At 42.6% G+C, this 16,973-nt stretch overlaps 1 protein-coding gene across 1 annotated transcript; it reads right to left on the bottom strand.

The window, feature by feature from the left end:
• Positions 1 to 7,405: 7,405 nt before the first annotated feature.
• LOC128107666 (disks large homolog 5-like) lies at positions 7,406 to 14,347 on the bottom strand. The gene is made up of 4 exons (XM_052733878.1): positions 13,828 to 14,347; positions 12,493 to 12,636; positions 11,467 to 11,647; positions 7,406 to 8,450 (listed from the first exon to the last, which is right to left on the bottom strand). Exons 1-4 carry the CDS (start codon positions 14,052 to 14,054, stop codon positions 8,439 to 8,441), a joined length of 564 nt encoding a protein of 187 aa, XP_052589838.1. The 5' UTR covers positions 14,055 to 14,347; the 3' UTR covers positions 7,406 to 8,438.
• Between the last annotated feature and the right edge of the window lie 2,626 nt (positions 14,348 to 16,973).

Below are 16,973 nucleotides of genomic sequence, written 5' to 3'. Positions count from 1 at the left end.
GGAGCACTGGGTTCAACCAGATCCTGCCCCCTCAGTGAGCTGAAATGAGATGGAGGGCAGGAAGGCTGCTGGGGCTGCTGGGACTGCAGCTCACCTGTGCCCTCTGAGGACTCCTGAGGCCCATGATGCCTTTCAGGTAGAGAATGGGCATCAGGCAAGACTGTGTCTTCTCCAGCACAGCATCCAGGTACTAGAAGTGGTCCTAATGACTCCAGCTATAATCTTCTTTATTTTCCCAATCCCCTGGCACCTCCACAAAAGTAACTTGTCACTTAAGAGGGAACTACTTCTGCAGTTTTATAAAGCAGCCAGAGGGAGCTTTACAAACTCTCTCTGATGCCCCTGAAACTGGTGGCAGGTGGGAGCTTGCCATAGCACCAATAATTATGCTGGACTCAGGTCTGCCACCACTGGTGTGCAAGATAGCAGCTGCACTCCTCTTCCCTACAAACCCAAGCACAGAAATATGGCTAGAAGATTCTGCTAAAGGTCTAAGTCCCTGTACTCTTGCTGTGAAGAGACATCATGACAAAGGCAATTCTGATAAAAAAAGAGGATTTAATTGTGGGCTTGCTTACAGATTCAGAGATTTACTCCATTACCATAATGGTGGCACCAGTGCTGCTGCAGCAGTAGCTGAGAGCTATGTCCTGATCTTCCAAGGGAGAACTGGGCCACCCCTGGCTTCTGAAACCTCAAAACCCAACCCCCAGTGACACACTTACTCCAACAAGGCCACACATCCCAATCCTTCTCAAATGATGCCACTCCCTGATGACTAAGCATTCAGATATGGGAACCTATGGGGACCATTCTTATTTAAACCATCACAATACCCCTGTTCACAATGCAAGATAGATCTCATCCTCAGCATTAGTCACTAGGCATCCCTGGAATGATAATCCTGAACACAAATCCTGTAGGAGAAAGATGCCTTGGATTTTGAGGGTGCCACCTGATTCTTCCCCACTCCCTGGTCCCCTCTAACCTCAGTTCAGCTGCCATAAAACACACTTCCTCTTACTTTGAGAATTCCAGAGGTCTGGTTACTTTCTTTTTTGTTTCTGCAAGGAACCTGGCCTCCAGGCAGGTAATATGCTTACTATTGAAGGTGGTGCAATTGTTACAGCTCTGGAGGGAAAGGTATCCTGACTTGTAGGGTAGTCAGGCTGTGCCTGCAAGTGTTATAGCTCTGGAGGGAGTGGTTTCCTGACTTGTCAGGAAGTCAGGCCATACCAGCAATTGTTACAGCTCCTGGCGGAATGGTATCCTGACTTGTAGTAAGGCTATACTTACAGCTGTGAAGGGAGGAATCCTGGATACCTACAGCTGTGAGGAGAAAGTATACTGACTTGTTGGAAAGTCAAGGTATAATTGAAGCTGGGATGCAGTGGGAGATGGTCTCCTGATAGGATGTAGCAATGTTACTTCCCTCTGAAAGAGAGTCATTACAGATGAGTTCTGCTCTGCCCCTTCCCCTCAAGAGAGCATCCCAGCAGAGGTATCCTTTTCTTCTGCTGCTCTGCTCCCCTATATGGTGATATTTTATTTGTACTGAAATGTGATTTTATTTGTATGTTAAATAAAGTTGCCTGGGTGTCAGAACTAATAGCAAGCCATCGCAGAAGCTGGGCAGTTGTGGTGCACACCTTTAATCCCAGGACTTGGTAGGCAGAGCTAGGTAGATCTCTGTGTGTTCAAGGATACAGTCAGCATTGGAGACACATGCCTTTAATCTCAATACCAACCATAGAAGACCTGGAGGTCTGTACAGACAGGCAGTGACTAGGAGGTCATGTGGTTGGGTTTACAACCAATGAGGAGGCAGAACAGAAACTCTATAAAAAAAAAAAGACTGACTCAGGAAGTGGGTCTCTTTCGGAGAGGTAGGACCACCGCGATAGTGAAGGGTAAGGTTTTCAGCTCTTAGCTATTGCTCTGACCTCTTGGCTTTTATCTCTGTATTGGCTCTGTGTTTCTTATTTAGTAAGATGTTTGGTTACTTCTACACCCCTATGGAAATGTCCCAGCAGAGATATCCTTTTGTTTTCATCTCTAGTGCAAGGTGTTACTTCTTCTGGTTTGCTCTGCAAAAGAAGAACCCCTCCCAGAAATGTAGCAATATGCTCAGGCTCTGACATAAAGTTGTTAATTCTGTCCACTGCCAAGGGAGCTTCCCAGCAGAAGTATCTGTTTCTTCTGCACTGCTCTGCTCCCAAAGGAGCTTCCCAGCAAGTGAAAGATCTTCCTTCACCTAAAAATCTTTTAAGAAAGAGATTTATTTTTGAAGGAGGAATCCAAGAGAAGAGCTGCCTCTGCAAGGTTGGAGAAGAACAGCTGATAAATGAACAGACATAGGTGCTTAGGGATGGAGTTTTTTTCAGGGAGAAGATATTTCTGCACAGGGATAGGTTGGTTTTCCTGCTCAGCAATTGGTTGCTTTAGTTGATCAAGGACAGAGTTGGCTCTGGTTTCAGGGCCAAAGTGTGTTTCTTTCACTGACCCTTTTTAGACTTTTGGCTCTAATTTCAGGACCAGGGTGTATTTCTTTGACTGGCTCTGGTTCCAGGGACAAAGTGTGTTTCTTTGGCTGTGGTTTCAGGGTCAGGGTGTGTTTCCTTGGTTCTGGTTTCAGGACTAAAGTGATTCTTTCACTGGCTTGGGTTTCAGGGCCAGGGTATGTTACTTTCACTGGCTCTGGTTTCAGGGCCAGGGTTGGTTTCTACAAGTGAACTTCTCCACAGGTCTCTACACAACAAGTCTTAGTGTTGGAACTCTTATCTACTGATCAGAAAGAAAAACAACCTCATAATGTTTGTGGGAAATTCTGACTGTTTCAGGTTATCCCTATGAGGAGAAGCAAGAGGTCTCAGAGCAGACACACACACACAGACATGAGTGACCCTGGGAGCTTTCCAACAACATTCTAATAGCAATTGCTTGGGAAAACAGTGCTGTCATCCCATGGCATTTGATTTCTCTGGTTTCAAGGATTGTGAACTGAACCTGCTGTCTAAGCTTCCTTTATTCATGCAGGCAGCTTCTCTCTCCCTGGAATGACGTCTACCCAAGACTGTCACAGCATTCAGAAGGTTGATAACTACTGCCAATGATGGTCTTGGTGACATGCAGATTCCTGAACTTTGGCCTAGACACTTTGGCCAGGCCAATAATATAATAAGCCTTCTCTGCACACTGTTCACTTTATCAGTAAGACTCCAGTGAGCCAGGGCCACATGAATCCCCTCTAGGAAGTATCCAAGATGCTTATGACTGCATGTAAGCTTGGAGAGCATCCCTGACTTATACCTAAGGCTTTCATGTCCAAAGGCCCAGCAATTGTCTCCAAGGCCTTGGCTCTGCTGGGTGGTTAGGGAGGGTTCTGCCTGCTGCAGGATCTCTAGGCTGGTCTATCAAATAAGAGACTTCAGCTCCCCAAATGCTACATGTTCTGGGAGACAGAACCGGACAGCACACAGGGCCAAGTCAGGCCATGTTTCCACATATTTCTCTGTCAGCTCTCTCTCCACTGTGAAGACAGGCTGTTCTTCACTTTTTTTTTTTTTTTTTTTTTTTTGGTTTTTCGAGACAGGATTTTATATTGTTGTCTTAGGGATTGACTTAGGGAGGTTCTCTTGTATCCCAAGATTGCCTCAGACTCCTGATTGTTCTGTTACTACTTGTCTGGTGCTGAAATCAGTGGCATGTCACCACACCACCATGCCTGGTAGCTCATCTTTATTGGATGTTCCCTTCAGTGTTACCCTTTGTGCCTGCTGACACTTATAACCTCCATAATTGTCAGTTGAATGAAAATATGAAGAGAAGAAAAAGAGATTGTTGACAGCTAACAATAATATAAATAGAATGCAGTAGTGCTAAATGCTAGTGGAATGTTACAGAGACAGTAGGGAAGGAAGGAGGAAGGACATTGCCTCCCCTATACTGTTACAACATTGTCAATGTTTCCTCACTGAGGGTCTCTATCCATTTAGAAAACATCAGAGATGTGTGTGTGTGTGTGTGTGTGTGTGTGTGTGTGTGTGTGTGTGTGTGTGTGTGCTTATTGACATGCACAGATCCAAGTCTTCATCCTTGCTGTATGTGAAACAAACCTTCCAGAACATCCAAAGTGTTTGTGGTCTGCCAACCCACCCCAGCATCATTCTGGCAGCCTCATGTTCTTTCATCCAACATTTGTTTAGAAATCTCGACAGAAACATGGTTTTTCTTCATCATTTCCCCTAAATGTCTGTGTCACTTGACAAGACAAGGTTGAGAGTTGCCAAGTGTGGAATTCTGTTCTCAAAACTTTAATACATTTATTCATCTGTATACTTATATATGTGTTTGCACACATGTGCCAGAGCATGGTTGTGGGTCAATGGACAAGTTGCAGCCATTAGTTCTCTACTCTCACCATGTTCATCCCAGGGTCATACTCAGGAGTTCTGTGAATTCCTTGGCTCTGGGTGGTGTATAGACTGCTCACAGCTAAGAGGAATGGGGATGACAACAGAAGGCAATGATAGTGACCTGGACCAAATTTGAATCATTCAGAACATGTCATCCTCATTAGAGGAGTCTGTTAGCATCAGTGAGGCACGGGCAAGCCATAGAGACTGTCTTGACATTCCCAACAGTGTATGGGCTCTTGGAGAGAATAAGAAAGAGACAATAAATGTTAGCGAGGCATCTCTAGAAGATGTGTTGGGGCATTTGGGGAGTAACAAAGGTTAGCAAATCTACAAATTCAAGATGACCACATTCTCTTAATCTGTTTTTATCATAATGATTTGATATTGGCCTTCTTTATTTCTATGGTTCCTTATTGCCAAACTAAAATAAGGAAAAGTCGAAAATCACTTGAATGGAACACGTAGTAATATATTGATATGAGTGCATCAGATGGAGATATTCTAGCATAAATGAGAAATGGGAAGACAGTTGTCTTAGTTTCAGTGGGTCAAGACCTGGCACCCCCAACAACATGCAACTCAGAGAACAATTTCTGGCAGATTTTTTTACTCTTTCTATCAATAAGGTGGGAACCAGGGATATAAATAAATGTCTCCAGGCTTGTCTGCATTAGACATTTTCCAGTCCATCATCAAAGCCACAGATTTTAATAAGCTACATATCTCTGTATATGGTCTCTGTGTATATCTATCCTACTTTGGAAATATTTATCCTCAAAATGAATGTTTGTCACAGTTAATGAAGGGCAAGAATCAGAGTCGGGAGAATTTTAAATCTTCTACGATAACTAACAGTTTGATGTATTTCACTTCATAGGATGTAACAGGGTAAATTTTCCATCCCTGACATAAATAAAGTACTAATTTTCAAAATAATATATTGCACATGCTAGGGAAGTATTCTGTCTCCAAGTTGTATTCCTGGCTTGTAACTCCATTCATCTGCTACAGCTACTACAGGGCAGACATCAAGATGAGCTTTAACTGTCAGTTTAGTCCTCATAAGAATGATCGTGTGAGTACCTGACAAAATGCTTTGAAGACTAGGCATGCTTATCTGAGATAGAAGAAGCACCCCAGTTTAGTGTGAAAGGTTGATAGTAAACTATTATCTCCCTCCACAAATGCAAGGAGAAGAAACTGTGTTAATCTATATGTAGCATTTATTAAAAGAAACAAAGCTATACTGAGGATTCACATGGAAGTAAGGCATGACTGAACATAGGCTCCTTCCCAATAATGGAAAGATGGACAGGGAAACACATGCTGCAGTTCAGTGATTGTTAACGTAGGATGAATGAAGTCTCAACTGGTCCCAGTGTGTCTACAGGTATTATGTCAGAGTCAGTGAAGAATGAGAAAGTGACAAATGAAAGGGAGGAACTGAAATGAACCACCTGCTTCTCTGCTTTAGAGATCTTAAAAGCTATGGTTTGAGAGAAACAGACTTGAATTTACAAGGATAATTGCTTCACACATTAACTCTCTGACTTACTGTGAGTCTCAGCTCAGATCCATTCCAGGAGAACTTCAGAAGGATAAAGCCCACATCTGAAAGAAACCTTTCCTCAATACACTGTGACTTCTGCTGTGGTGAAAGTGCAGCATCAACCATCCCTCTCCCTTTCAAACCTTGCAGAGATACACTCTCCGCCAGAGGCATGTGGCTTTTGCTGCAGATACCATCCACCCAGACAAATGTGAAGTTTCCACTTAACACTGCTTAGCTGGTGCATCACATGTATATCTTACCCCATCTCCATCCCCAGGCGGGTCTTAAAAGCCTGCATTTCATCTGATGGGCCTACTCCGCATTGTTATCTAGATGAGAGGTGACATAAGTGCTCCAATCTGACAATAAGAGATGCTGAGCGATGATCCTGAACCCAGGAGCACTCTGCTTGAATGCCTGGCATCCCAAGTAATCTCCCATGCCTACCTCATGGTCCTGTCCCTACAATTCTCCAGAAATATCTCTCTTCAGTTAGGTGTAATCCAGTCCAAGTAATGCACTAGAGAGACTAGAAGGACAAAAGTCAAGTGCAGGGGCTGGAGAGATCACTCATCCTTTAAGAGGGTGTGTAGCTCTCCCAGAGGACCCAGAAATCAGCTAATAATCTTCTGTGACTCCAGTTCCATGTGGAATCCATTGCCCTTTCTGGCTTCAGTGCAAACTGATTGCTTGTGGTGCATAGAAAACAGGCACAATACCCATATACATAAATAGAAGTAAATGAATCTCAAAGATTTCCATGCAAAATGAATGGTCAAGGCAACAGCACATTAAAAGGACCACATCTCAATATGTCTTAGAAGGTTACTACCCCTGCATTGCCGCTGTCACTGGTGCTATATTTCAGGAAAAGAAAGGCAGAGAGCTATAGGTTTCCTCATTTCTTCTATACTCCTGTAACAAATGTTCTCACTTACTGAGATGCATTAGAAAACTTAGGTGTATTTCTGAAAAATCTGATATGAATGATCACGTCATCAACATGTGTGTATCGATTCTCTGTTTTTTGAAGTAGCTAGACATGTGAAGTCAGGTGTTTTATATGGATCTTTTTCCATCATGAAGTGGCTATTCATGGAGTAGGCCATGGAATTCACACCCAAGATACCATCTTGGTTTGTAACCCTGTCTAGCTGAGAACTCACAATGTAGCCTAAGTTTCCTGGGACTTTGAGAGATCCACCTCTGTCTGTTGATTTCTAATGTTACAGGAGTGTGACACCACACCTAACTACAAAGCTACTTTCAGAATGAAGAGAATGTACCAGGTTTAGCTGTCCCCTATGGGAGCACTTACCCTTTTGGAGGAGGGCAGGAGGGGTGGGGGGAATGTGGTAGGCAGGAAAGGGAGGAGTGATGAGAGTTGGATCTATGGTTGGTAAGTAAATTCAGTAAAAAAATTTAAAGGAAAGAATGAAGAGTTGGACATTTTTTTATTTGTGAAATTACAGAAATTTGATTGAATAGGGCCTTAAAGGGGTGTTTAGTATATCCAATGTATAGCTTTAGCAAAATATAAAATCAAAGAAAGAACAAAGAACCAAAAAATAAAAAAACAGCAAAACAAAACAAAGAACAACAAAACCCAAATTCATGCAAACCCCAAAACAAACCAAAACTATTTACATAAGAAGCTTTCTCTTCATGCAGATATCCTGCAGTCTTTGGCTGGCTTTGGATACAAGTTGGAAGACAATCCTGAATTGAAATAACCTCTTCAAGACAAGTGTGGTCATGCCATTTTGGGGCTTCAAGGTTAAGTCCTTGCCAAAGTTGATCTTATGCCATGTTGGCCACTATATGATTCTGTCTGCCAACATGTGTCTGTGTGCCCATTCAAGAGCAAAAAATGACACGGGTAGCATCTGTTACCAAAAGACATAACAGCTCATGGTGACATCCTTCCTAAATCATCTCTCAGAACAATTCACTTCACCATCGCGTGTGCATGAAATTGAGTAGTTCCCACACTGGACTGGAGTGAGAATATGATGCTTCCTTTGTGTGGTCTGTCTGGATAGCAGCATGACATCAACACAGTCTCTGTTGACATATCTCCCTCCACATATGAACCCTCAGTCAGCTACCAAAAGTGTGTAGCAATAAACTTTCAGAGTAACTATGAGTGGAAACATATTCTCTCTCCATGTTGTTGTGGCCCTCATTGGGAACACTTGCTGGTAGATGTCAGCTTCTTCTGCATAACTCTCGGTGTTTATTTTTTTGAATCTCAAGCATCTTCTTAATGGTTTCATTATTCCATAACTAGTGAGTCAACAGACACATGGATCAGATTATGGATGGATGAACTTCAGGGCAGATGATATTTGCCTCACTGGTGATTTCACAACCAGTAGTAGATGTCTTGTTCTGAGGAGGCCTTGATCCTAGAGTGGAGAATGTCAGGGTTTCTAGTTGACTATGGATTCCTTCAGCCTCCTCAGTTCTCATAAAGGGTGCTGTGAGAGAAGAAAAGGCAATCAGATCTAAAAGCAGCCTTGCTGGATCACTAGCTAGATAAATTCAGGGCCTATTCACACATAGGAAACCAGAATCAAGGAAGAACTCCACCCCACAAATGCCGTGTTGCTGGGGATGGGATGTCATGATGGCTCACTTGCTTATGACACTTAATGCTCCTGCTGCAGCAGCTCTGTCGGCAGGAGGCTCTCATCCTGAGCTGTGGATTGTTCCAGCTCATGTTGGAGATTTTCTGACCTAGAGGAGGAAGTTAGTAAGGGCAGAGTCCTGATGGGGATCCACCATGTCACCTGTCATTCAGTGATATCACAAAAACTCAATTGTGCTGGACAGTCAACACTGATCTTTGGCAGCAGTCATTGTATGTACATCTAAGGAATAAGTGTCACAGAATAGTTGGGCCTTGAATTATTTTCTGCCCTTAACAAGTATCAGATGTTGATATGAGTACTATATGTACTGTGCTCTAATGAGAAAGAACAGGACTTTTTCCTACAGTATGGAGACATCATTTAAATAAAAGGAGTAGCATATTAAAGTCATATATAATAGCACAATGGAGATACACAGACTGTTCATGATGAGTTTCTCATCAACTATCTCATTTTTCTCTTGTCCAATTTCTGTTTATTTCTTTCTAGGAAGTGTTAAAATCTGCATCTCTGGCTGACTAGATACATATTCTAGGATGGCTACAAGAGGCCAGAGATTTCCTGCCTGTGCTCCCAAAGAACTTGGATTAAAGACATGAACAATCACATACACCTGTCCTTATTCCTGATTTTAACTGATATTATTTTATTTTCCTCTCCATGTTTTCCAATGCTGTCACAGGTTGATAGAGAAAACCTTAAAATTCCAAGATGTGCTCCTTCTTGTCTTTTTTAGAAGGATTACATGAGTAAGGGTGGTAAAGATCATGATGGGGATATCTACAGATACAACTGAACCAAGCTCAAAAGAAGTCAGGAAATTTAGACTGACAGTTGTGACCTTCTGCATATGGGCCACAGTTGTGGAGGTGGTTGTGTTTGAGGGGCCCCTGGCAGTGTGATCAGGATCTATTCCTGGTGCATGAGCTGTCTTTCTGGACCCCATTACCTATGGTCGGACACCTTGCTCTTGCTTGATAAAGTGGGGAGGGGCTTGGTCCTGCCTCAACAGAATGTATCAGGCTTAACTGTCCTACCATGGGAGAACTTACCCTGTTGGAGGAGGCGATGAAGGGTCAGGGAAGAAGGTGAGTAGGGAGTGGGAGGAGGGAAGAAAGTGGGATCTGTGGTTGGTATGTAAAATGAATAAAAAATAATTTTAAAAAGACCACCTCATTTTATATACATAGACATAATACAACTTTGCACCCAGGTAATACACAAGATAGAGCCCGTCATGCTAGAGTAGTATTTCTTGAGCCATGTGTCTGAGAACATTGTCACTGCATAGTCTCTGGCAATAAACAAGAAGAGCTGTGTTATCCTTAGGCCTACAGCTGGGAATCTACATCCTGGCACTCTAGAGGAGTCTGTTCCACAACACTCGGTGAAGGTTCAGAGACATCTACCTGGGTTCATCCTGCCAATGACTAAACATATTATATCCCCAGTACACTTTACATGGGAAATGCTCAAACAATGAAGACAGCCAGTGTGACATCAAATAGTGACAAGGGTGCAAATCTCATCCTACAGGTGCTAATCCTGAATAAAAATGTAATTTCAGTCAGATATGGTGAGGCACACCTTTAAATCCCATCACTTGGGAGGCATAAGCAGTCAGAGCTCTATGAGTTCAAGGAAAGCCTGCTGAGAACATACCAGATTGATCAGAAGGGAGGAATGGGACACAAGTGTACAGACCCAGGGAGTATCAAACATATTGTTTGCTGGACAGAAGTTCTTGTTGACGAGACCAGCATAATTCTCTGAGTTCTGAGTTAATCTACCCATGACTGGAGCAGGGAGTCTTGCTGATAAGCAAAAGCCCACAAAGGACAGAGAGCCCTGGTACAGGGGACCTAATTGACTCCATACCCCAACTTCAGCCTGGCTTCCTACCTCATCTGGGAGACAGTCAAATGATGATGAGGTTTTATTGCCAGGTGTTTTTGCTGTGTGACCACCTCCCTCTGCTTCAGCTAGCTCTGGAGTATCTCTTCCATTTTTTGCTGCTCCTATTCATTACAAGATTGGGTCCTAATTGGAGGGCTGAGTAGAGTATAGTCAATACATTCTCACACAAGTGAAAGCACACACACAGAATCTCAAGAGCTTATTGGTCAGTCAATCTCACAAAATTTCAAGCTCAAGGGCACATGAGAAAGCCTGCTTGAAGTTCATAAGACAGAGACTGACAAAGAGAGAAACCCAGTGGTCTCCTCTAGCTGTCATCCACATGAAATATGCACTGCACTCCCACATGCCTCTATTACACACACACACACACACACACACACACACACACACACACACACACACACACGGAGAGACAGAGAAAGGGTTGAAACGAAAACAACAAAGTGTTAGAGGAGCAGTTATCTTTAAAATAAGCACACCAGCCTTTAAGCAAAGTCCCAAAACTCAGCTTTCCATTCCTGGGAACTAAAATGGCCTACGGGGGCATACTCTTGAACTAGTGGAGATGGTTAGAAAAATTTTTACTCTTGAACTCAATTCTGTGTGTAGCAATCCTCCCATCATGATGACATGTAGCTGTGTGATAAGTGATTGACCTGTTTCTCCCCATTGACTACAGGTTCAAGAAGAGTATCAGGGATTGCATGCCAATGACCAAGCTTCTCAGAGGAGACTCACTTCTCAGAAATACTAATGCACAGACACAGAATGAACAATTTTATGTCATGAAGTGGGTGGATGGATGGGTGTATGGATGAGGAAAGTGATGAGATAGAGCACAGGTGTCTGGATGGTTAGATTTGGTAAGGTTACATAAGTAAATGATGCTCGACCTAACTGTGACCCAGCTGCCTGTCCCTACCTGTTGTTGCTGGTTCTGGAGGTCACTGATCTCTTCTTGATCCTTACTGAGCACTTGCAAGTCACCCAAGTGGTGCTTCACCATGACCCAAAACTCCAGTATGTTCTCCTTCTCTTGCCTCAGCATATCCAATTTCTTTTTGAGCTGACTCTGCTCCATCAGGAGCCGGCTCTGCAGATCACTGGAAACACACTCCAAATGGTAAGATCATGTCAGCCACCTCTGCTCACCCACAACACCATGCCTCAACAACCCAACTCTATCCCAGGTTCACAGGAAGATGTAAACAAGAACCTTCAACAATAATGACAGTGGCACTCAAAGCCAAAAGCAGAGAACAGTTATTTCCTGCAAGAATCAAACTATTTCTGAAAACCCCCCCAAATAACAGAAATTCATGTACTTCCATAAACAAGAGGAGTACTCCATCTGTCCTAATCAGTCCACTGTCATGAGGAAACACCAGCAGGTAATGTGCAAGTACACTTGGGGAAGTAGAAGACCCTAAGGGTGCATAGATCCCGTATCAGTCAGCTCCTGCCTGACAACCCTCTCCTGAGGACAATTGCTCATCTAACCAGTGGTTCTCAGTATGTGTGTTGTGAACCCTTTGGGATCTAAGGAGCCTTTCACAAGGGACACATATTAGATGTCCTATGAAGACATTTACATTAAAATTATTAACAGTAGCAAAATAAACATAAGAAAATCCTACAAAATAATTTTATGGTTTGGGGTCATCAAAACAATAAAGCAATGTATTAAAGTATCACAGTATTAGGAAGGTTAATAACCACTGATCTGGAGGCTACTGGATGACAATATGGTGCTTGGAAGAGCTAATAACTCTTTAAACCTTAGCAAAACTGAGTAAAGAGGCATAAGTCCAAAGGCTGCTTGCTAATGCTGCTGGCTAAGAAGCAGAAAAACTAGAAGCACATCTACAGACCCTACAGTTCAAACACAAAGAAAATGAGAACTGGACATTGTACAACAGTTGGGGTCCCTGCCAAGATAAGCACTTACAAACGGAAGACTTTCCCTTTGGTCAGCTCACTGAGCTTCTGTGAGGCCTCCAAATTCTCATTCTCAAACTTCTGCAGGGCTGACATGACCTGCTGATGTTCCATCTTGAGCTTTTCCCAGAAAGGATTTGGCCTGTGGTAGGGCCTGGACCCAGAAGCAAAGAATTCCATGAATGCAGGCCTCAAGGTTCACATGAATTCAGTGTGTGTTCTATATTACTGGAATTAATAAGATGCCACATCTTGGCTCCTATGTACTGGGGCCTCTGGCTGCTTATTACACTAGCTCTTCTGGTCCCAGGCCAGCAAAGTCAGGGTGTTAAGAGGGATGCAGCTGGAATATGCTCCCTCAGGAGTCCTGCACAGCTTGCTATGGAGTTCCCATGAGTCTATCACAGGTCTGGGCCCACCAGAAACTGTGATGTTTCTGCTGTCTTCAAATAAGAGATTCTCATTCCAGGGTGCTTATATTGACAAGGAGACTAAAATCACATCATGAGCATTTCAGAGGATGGGACTCAATATTATGACAACTTCATAAATTCCCCCAGGGCATTCCCAGTTGACACCAAGGTGTTACACTGCAAAGGGCTATGCTGCTCAAAATGGGGCTCCCAGTACACCAAGTAGACAACACCTAGATACTGAGACAAGCAACACTTCATGTGCAACCATAGACTCTTGATTGTAGGGTGAAGAGGGACACATATGCACAAACAAACAAACACATAGATTCAGAAACATGGAGGGAAGGGAGAGAGAGAGAGAGAGAGAGAGAGAGAGAGAGAGAGAGAGAGAGAGAGAGGGAGAGAGAAACTGAGAGAGGGAAAGGGGATAAAATGCTCTCATTGAGATGACAAATTAATTCATGCAATTGTGTCATCTTAGAGAGGACCAAGAGCAGCAGACATCAGTACCAGGCCTTGCTGCCACATATTAAGATGTGGTACAAAAACTCTCCAGCTGCTACTTGAAGCATGCAGCACACAATGTCTTCCCAGGCAAGTAAAAAAAAATAATAACAGCATTCTCACACTAGCCACCACTTGACAAGATCTCTCCAAATGCATGCTGGGAATTCACACACTACTGCTTCAGTTCCTGAGTTATGTGATTCAGGCCACAGGTCTGATTTTCATTTGGAGGAAGCAGAACAGTCTATGTCCCCATCTCACTCCTGCCCATGTGTCAGGTTTTGCTTCAGGGAAGCATTTAGAGAAATGGTGTTGGGCAAAGGGACACCCAACCTCCCAGAAGCCCATTTCTTAGACAAAATAAACTAAGGGTGAAATTGTGGAACCGAGACAGTCACCATGGAGTTTGAAACAGTAAATACCTGTTGTCCAAGGATCCTTCAGTTACTAAGATGAGGCGATCTCTCAGATCATTCCGTTGGGCGGTCATCACCTGGAGCTGAGTGGTCAGGCTCTTCACCTTCTGCTTCACTTGCTTCTTTGTGAGGCTGGTTGGAGTGGGTGGTGGCTCCTTGGAGGCCCCTGTGGGTAGATGAATGAACACAAGTGAACATGCATTGTGACAAGACATAGAGAATGAGCAGGTCATCCTGAGACCTGAGAAGGTGTTTGAGAAAGGATGTAAGCAAGCAATTCAGTGACACCCCAAAGAATTTTGCCCAGGACTGAGATGCTCCCGCTGGGCATCTTAGGTCTCCCATCTCTGTGACAGGAGATAGGTGTCTCAGCCAGCTGATTTCCTCTGCTTCTTTAGCACATGTTTTAGGTAACTAAGGAGAGAGCCTCCTCAGGCTTATTAACAGCTCTGGACTCTGCATTCAACTTGGCTGCAGGGTTCACTAGTCTGTGGCTTTCAAATGCAAGATAAAATTGACACAGTCCACAAGCACTCAGGTCATTAAAGATGCACAAATATCCTGACAGGTCACTCTAAGCACATGGATAAAATGGAGAATCCACCGTGCGGTGGTGGTGCACGCCTTTAATCCGAGCACTCGGGAGGCTGAGCCAGGCGGATCTCTGTGAGTTCGGGGCCATCCTGGTCTCCAAAGCGAGTTCCAGAAAAGGCGCAAAGCTACACAGAGAAACCCTGTCTCGAAAAACCAAAAAAAAAAAAACAAAAACAAAATGGAGAATCCACACAGGGACAGAATATGGTCACCATCCTCACCAAGAGGCCTCAGTGACAAAGGAGGGTGCATAGAGCTGGTGGGCTGTAAATAAATGAAGACACTGAGGTTGAAGTACATTGATGACCTGCTTTTTCACTTGAACTTCCTACCCCAATGCTGGCCTTTTTGTCCCCTCTCAACCCCTACCCTCCTGTAGGATTGAAAGGCAAGAGCTCCCAGCACAACAGCTTTGGCCTTACCCGCTCCTGATTTCTGGGACAGACAAATTACTCTTCTGGAATCCTTGAATTTCAGGAGCCACGACAAGCAGGGAAGTCCAGTTGGTTCCCAGAGACTCCTACCTCCTATGTCCCATTACTGGAAGATTCAGCTCAAGCCCATGTCCTGCAGGAACATCCCAATTTCCTGCCCACAACTTACTGTACCATCTTCTGGATCATTTCTTTCTTGATGGTTCACATTGGAATGGCTGAAGGCCAGCTTGTGTCTGCCTCTCTCTGGTTTCTCTTCCCTCTCCTTTCTCTCGACCAAATAGAGTCCTGAGTCTTCCCAACATGTTCATGGCTGAACTGTAAGGGCACTGAACCAACTGTCCAAAGGCAGTTGGTGTTGCTACAACACAGGTGACATCAGATAACATTCTAAAGTCTCCAGGATACAATAGAATGTCCAGGCATGAGACACCCCTGATGTCATGGGGAACTGACATTGCCTCCCTGCTAACCAGATCTCCTCATAACTCTTCAGAAGTCAGGTTTTCCATTCTAGGAATCTCTCCTGGGACTCAAGAGAAATGCTTCAGTACCCTCTTGTTCCATAGCCAGAGATTGCTCTCTGATTTTTTGGAAATGCCTCAGTACTTCCATGTGGGAAAGAAAGTGAGTATTCATCTCCTATTAAAGTATATGTCCAGAAGGTAACAGTATTATAGACATTGATGTGAGGTATGATTCTCCACAAGTACCTGCATCTCCTTATCAAGAAATGATAGACTTAATGATAATGGAAAGGACACTTTTTAAAAAACTTCCCGGTATGGAGCCTACAGAAATTACTGCCAGTAAATAATATGCAGCTTATTTGATTTAAATTGATGACCACAGCAGATTGCATTAGCATGTTACATGGGATCTATAGATAATCACTACCCAGTACATCAACTTTTAAGAGTTTCTGAAAATGCTCAATGGGTATGACCCAAAATTACATCTAAAAATCCTGTAGAGTTTGCTCTTAGTGATTTTACAGATTGTTCTTCAAAAAGACAAGGACCATATATTTTATACACAAATTCTTCACCCTCCTCAGAATGGTTAGTACCTTCCCATGACTGTACAGCTCAACAGTCAAAACTTACTATATTCCATTAGTTTTTATTAGACATTGCTCAGTAATAGGTTACTTTTAACTCACTTCATGTATATATTTGCACATGAAGGATAGAGTTATACTAAAAATGGAAACTGGCCAACACTGATAGAAAAAAATTGTTACAAAAGTATTTTAAATTTAAAAAAATGTAATGAAAGATGAAAATCTCTAAACTCTATTTTGTACTCTAACACATTTTATCGCTAAATTTCTTTGCCCCCTAATCTCAAAAAATATTATCTTATGATGTAATTTCTTTAACTTTGGATGAATACATTCCTGGGGCTTGGTTAAAATTTGTAAAATGCATAACAAAAATTAGCTGAAAACTTGTAACAAAAGGTTATCACTTTTAAAATCTATATATAGGCAGCATGTATAAAAGTTATTATTCCTACTATCCCCTTTGGTTATTATTGTATCTCCTTTATATACTAAATAGGCAATCACTGCTCCTCAAAATATTTTGGAGAAAGGTGGAGTTTAATATCATGAAATATCCCTAAGGAAATATAGGTCTACTCAGGATAGAAGAATCTGACTCAAAAGATGTATATCTAACCACTCTTGTATTTGCAAACTGTTCAACACCAGGATTCTGGAAAATTTACATAAGAATCAAATATGTGATTGATAAATTGGGTATATTTGATAAATACCTAACGTCTATTTAGGCGAGCAGAATGCACTTGAAAATAATATATCTAGTCTCTTTGTCTTTCCAAACTTTGTTAATCTTTAGCTCTTTGCATAAACTGAGTCATACAAACTGTGATATTCTATTATGGCATACCCTGAACAAGTAAAAAATAAAATAAATTTCAATTCTGGGGACTGTATTTATTTAAGTTTTATATTTGAGGCTAAAGGATCTTAAGTTAAATCTTCAATCCAAATTTTTAAAACTCAAACTCAACAGGGATGAAATTGTAAAATCCTAATCATAAACAAAAGCTTCCTTGTAAATTGTTAAAGACAATTAGGTCATACAAGTTAATGTTAAT

This window comes from Peromyscus californicus, unplaced genomic scaffold (genome assembly GCF_007827085.1).
Source record: "Peromyscus californicus insignis strain IS unplaced genomic scaffold, ASM782708v3 Scaffold_12__1_contigs__length_115047231, whole genome shotgun sequence".
NCBI lineage: Eukaryota > Metazoa > Chordata > Mammalia > Rodentia > Cricetidae > Peromyscus > Peromyscus californicus.
This window is presented reverse-complemented; position numbering and strand designations above follow the sequence as displayed.

Excerpts from the sequence above, each read along its gene's own strand:
- LOC128107666 (XM_052733878.1), bottom strand. The coding sequence starts at position 14,054 with ATGACCTGCTCATTCTCTATGTCTTGTCACAATGCATGTTCACTTGTG. Across the intron at positions 12,637-13,827 it reads GAAGGATCCTTGGACAACAG|GCCCTACCACAGGCCAAATC; the intron begins GTATTTACTGTT and ends TTCTGGGTCCAG. Across the intron at positions 11,648-12,492 it reads AAAGGGAAAGTCTTCCGTTT|TGATCTGCAGAGCCGGCTCC; the intron begins GTAAGTGCTTAT and ends GTGTGTTTCCAG.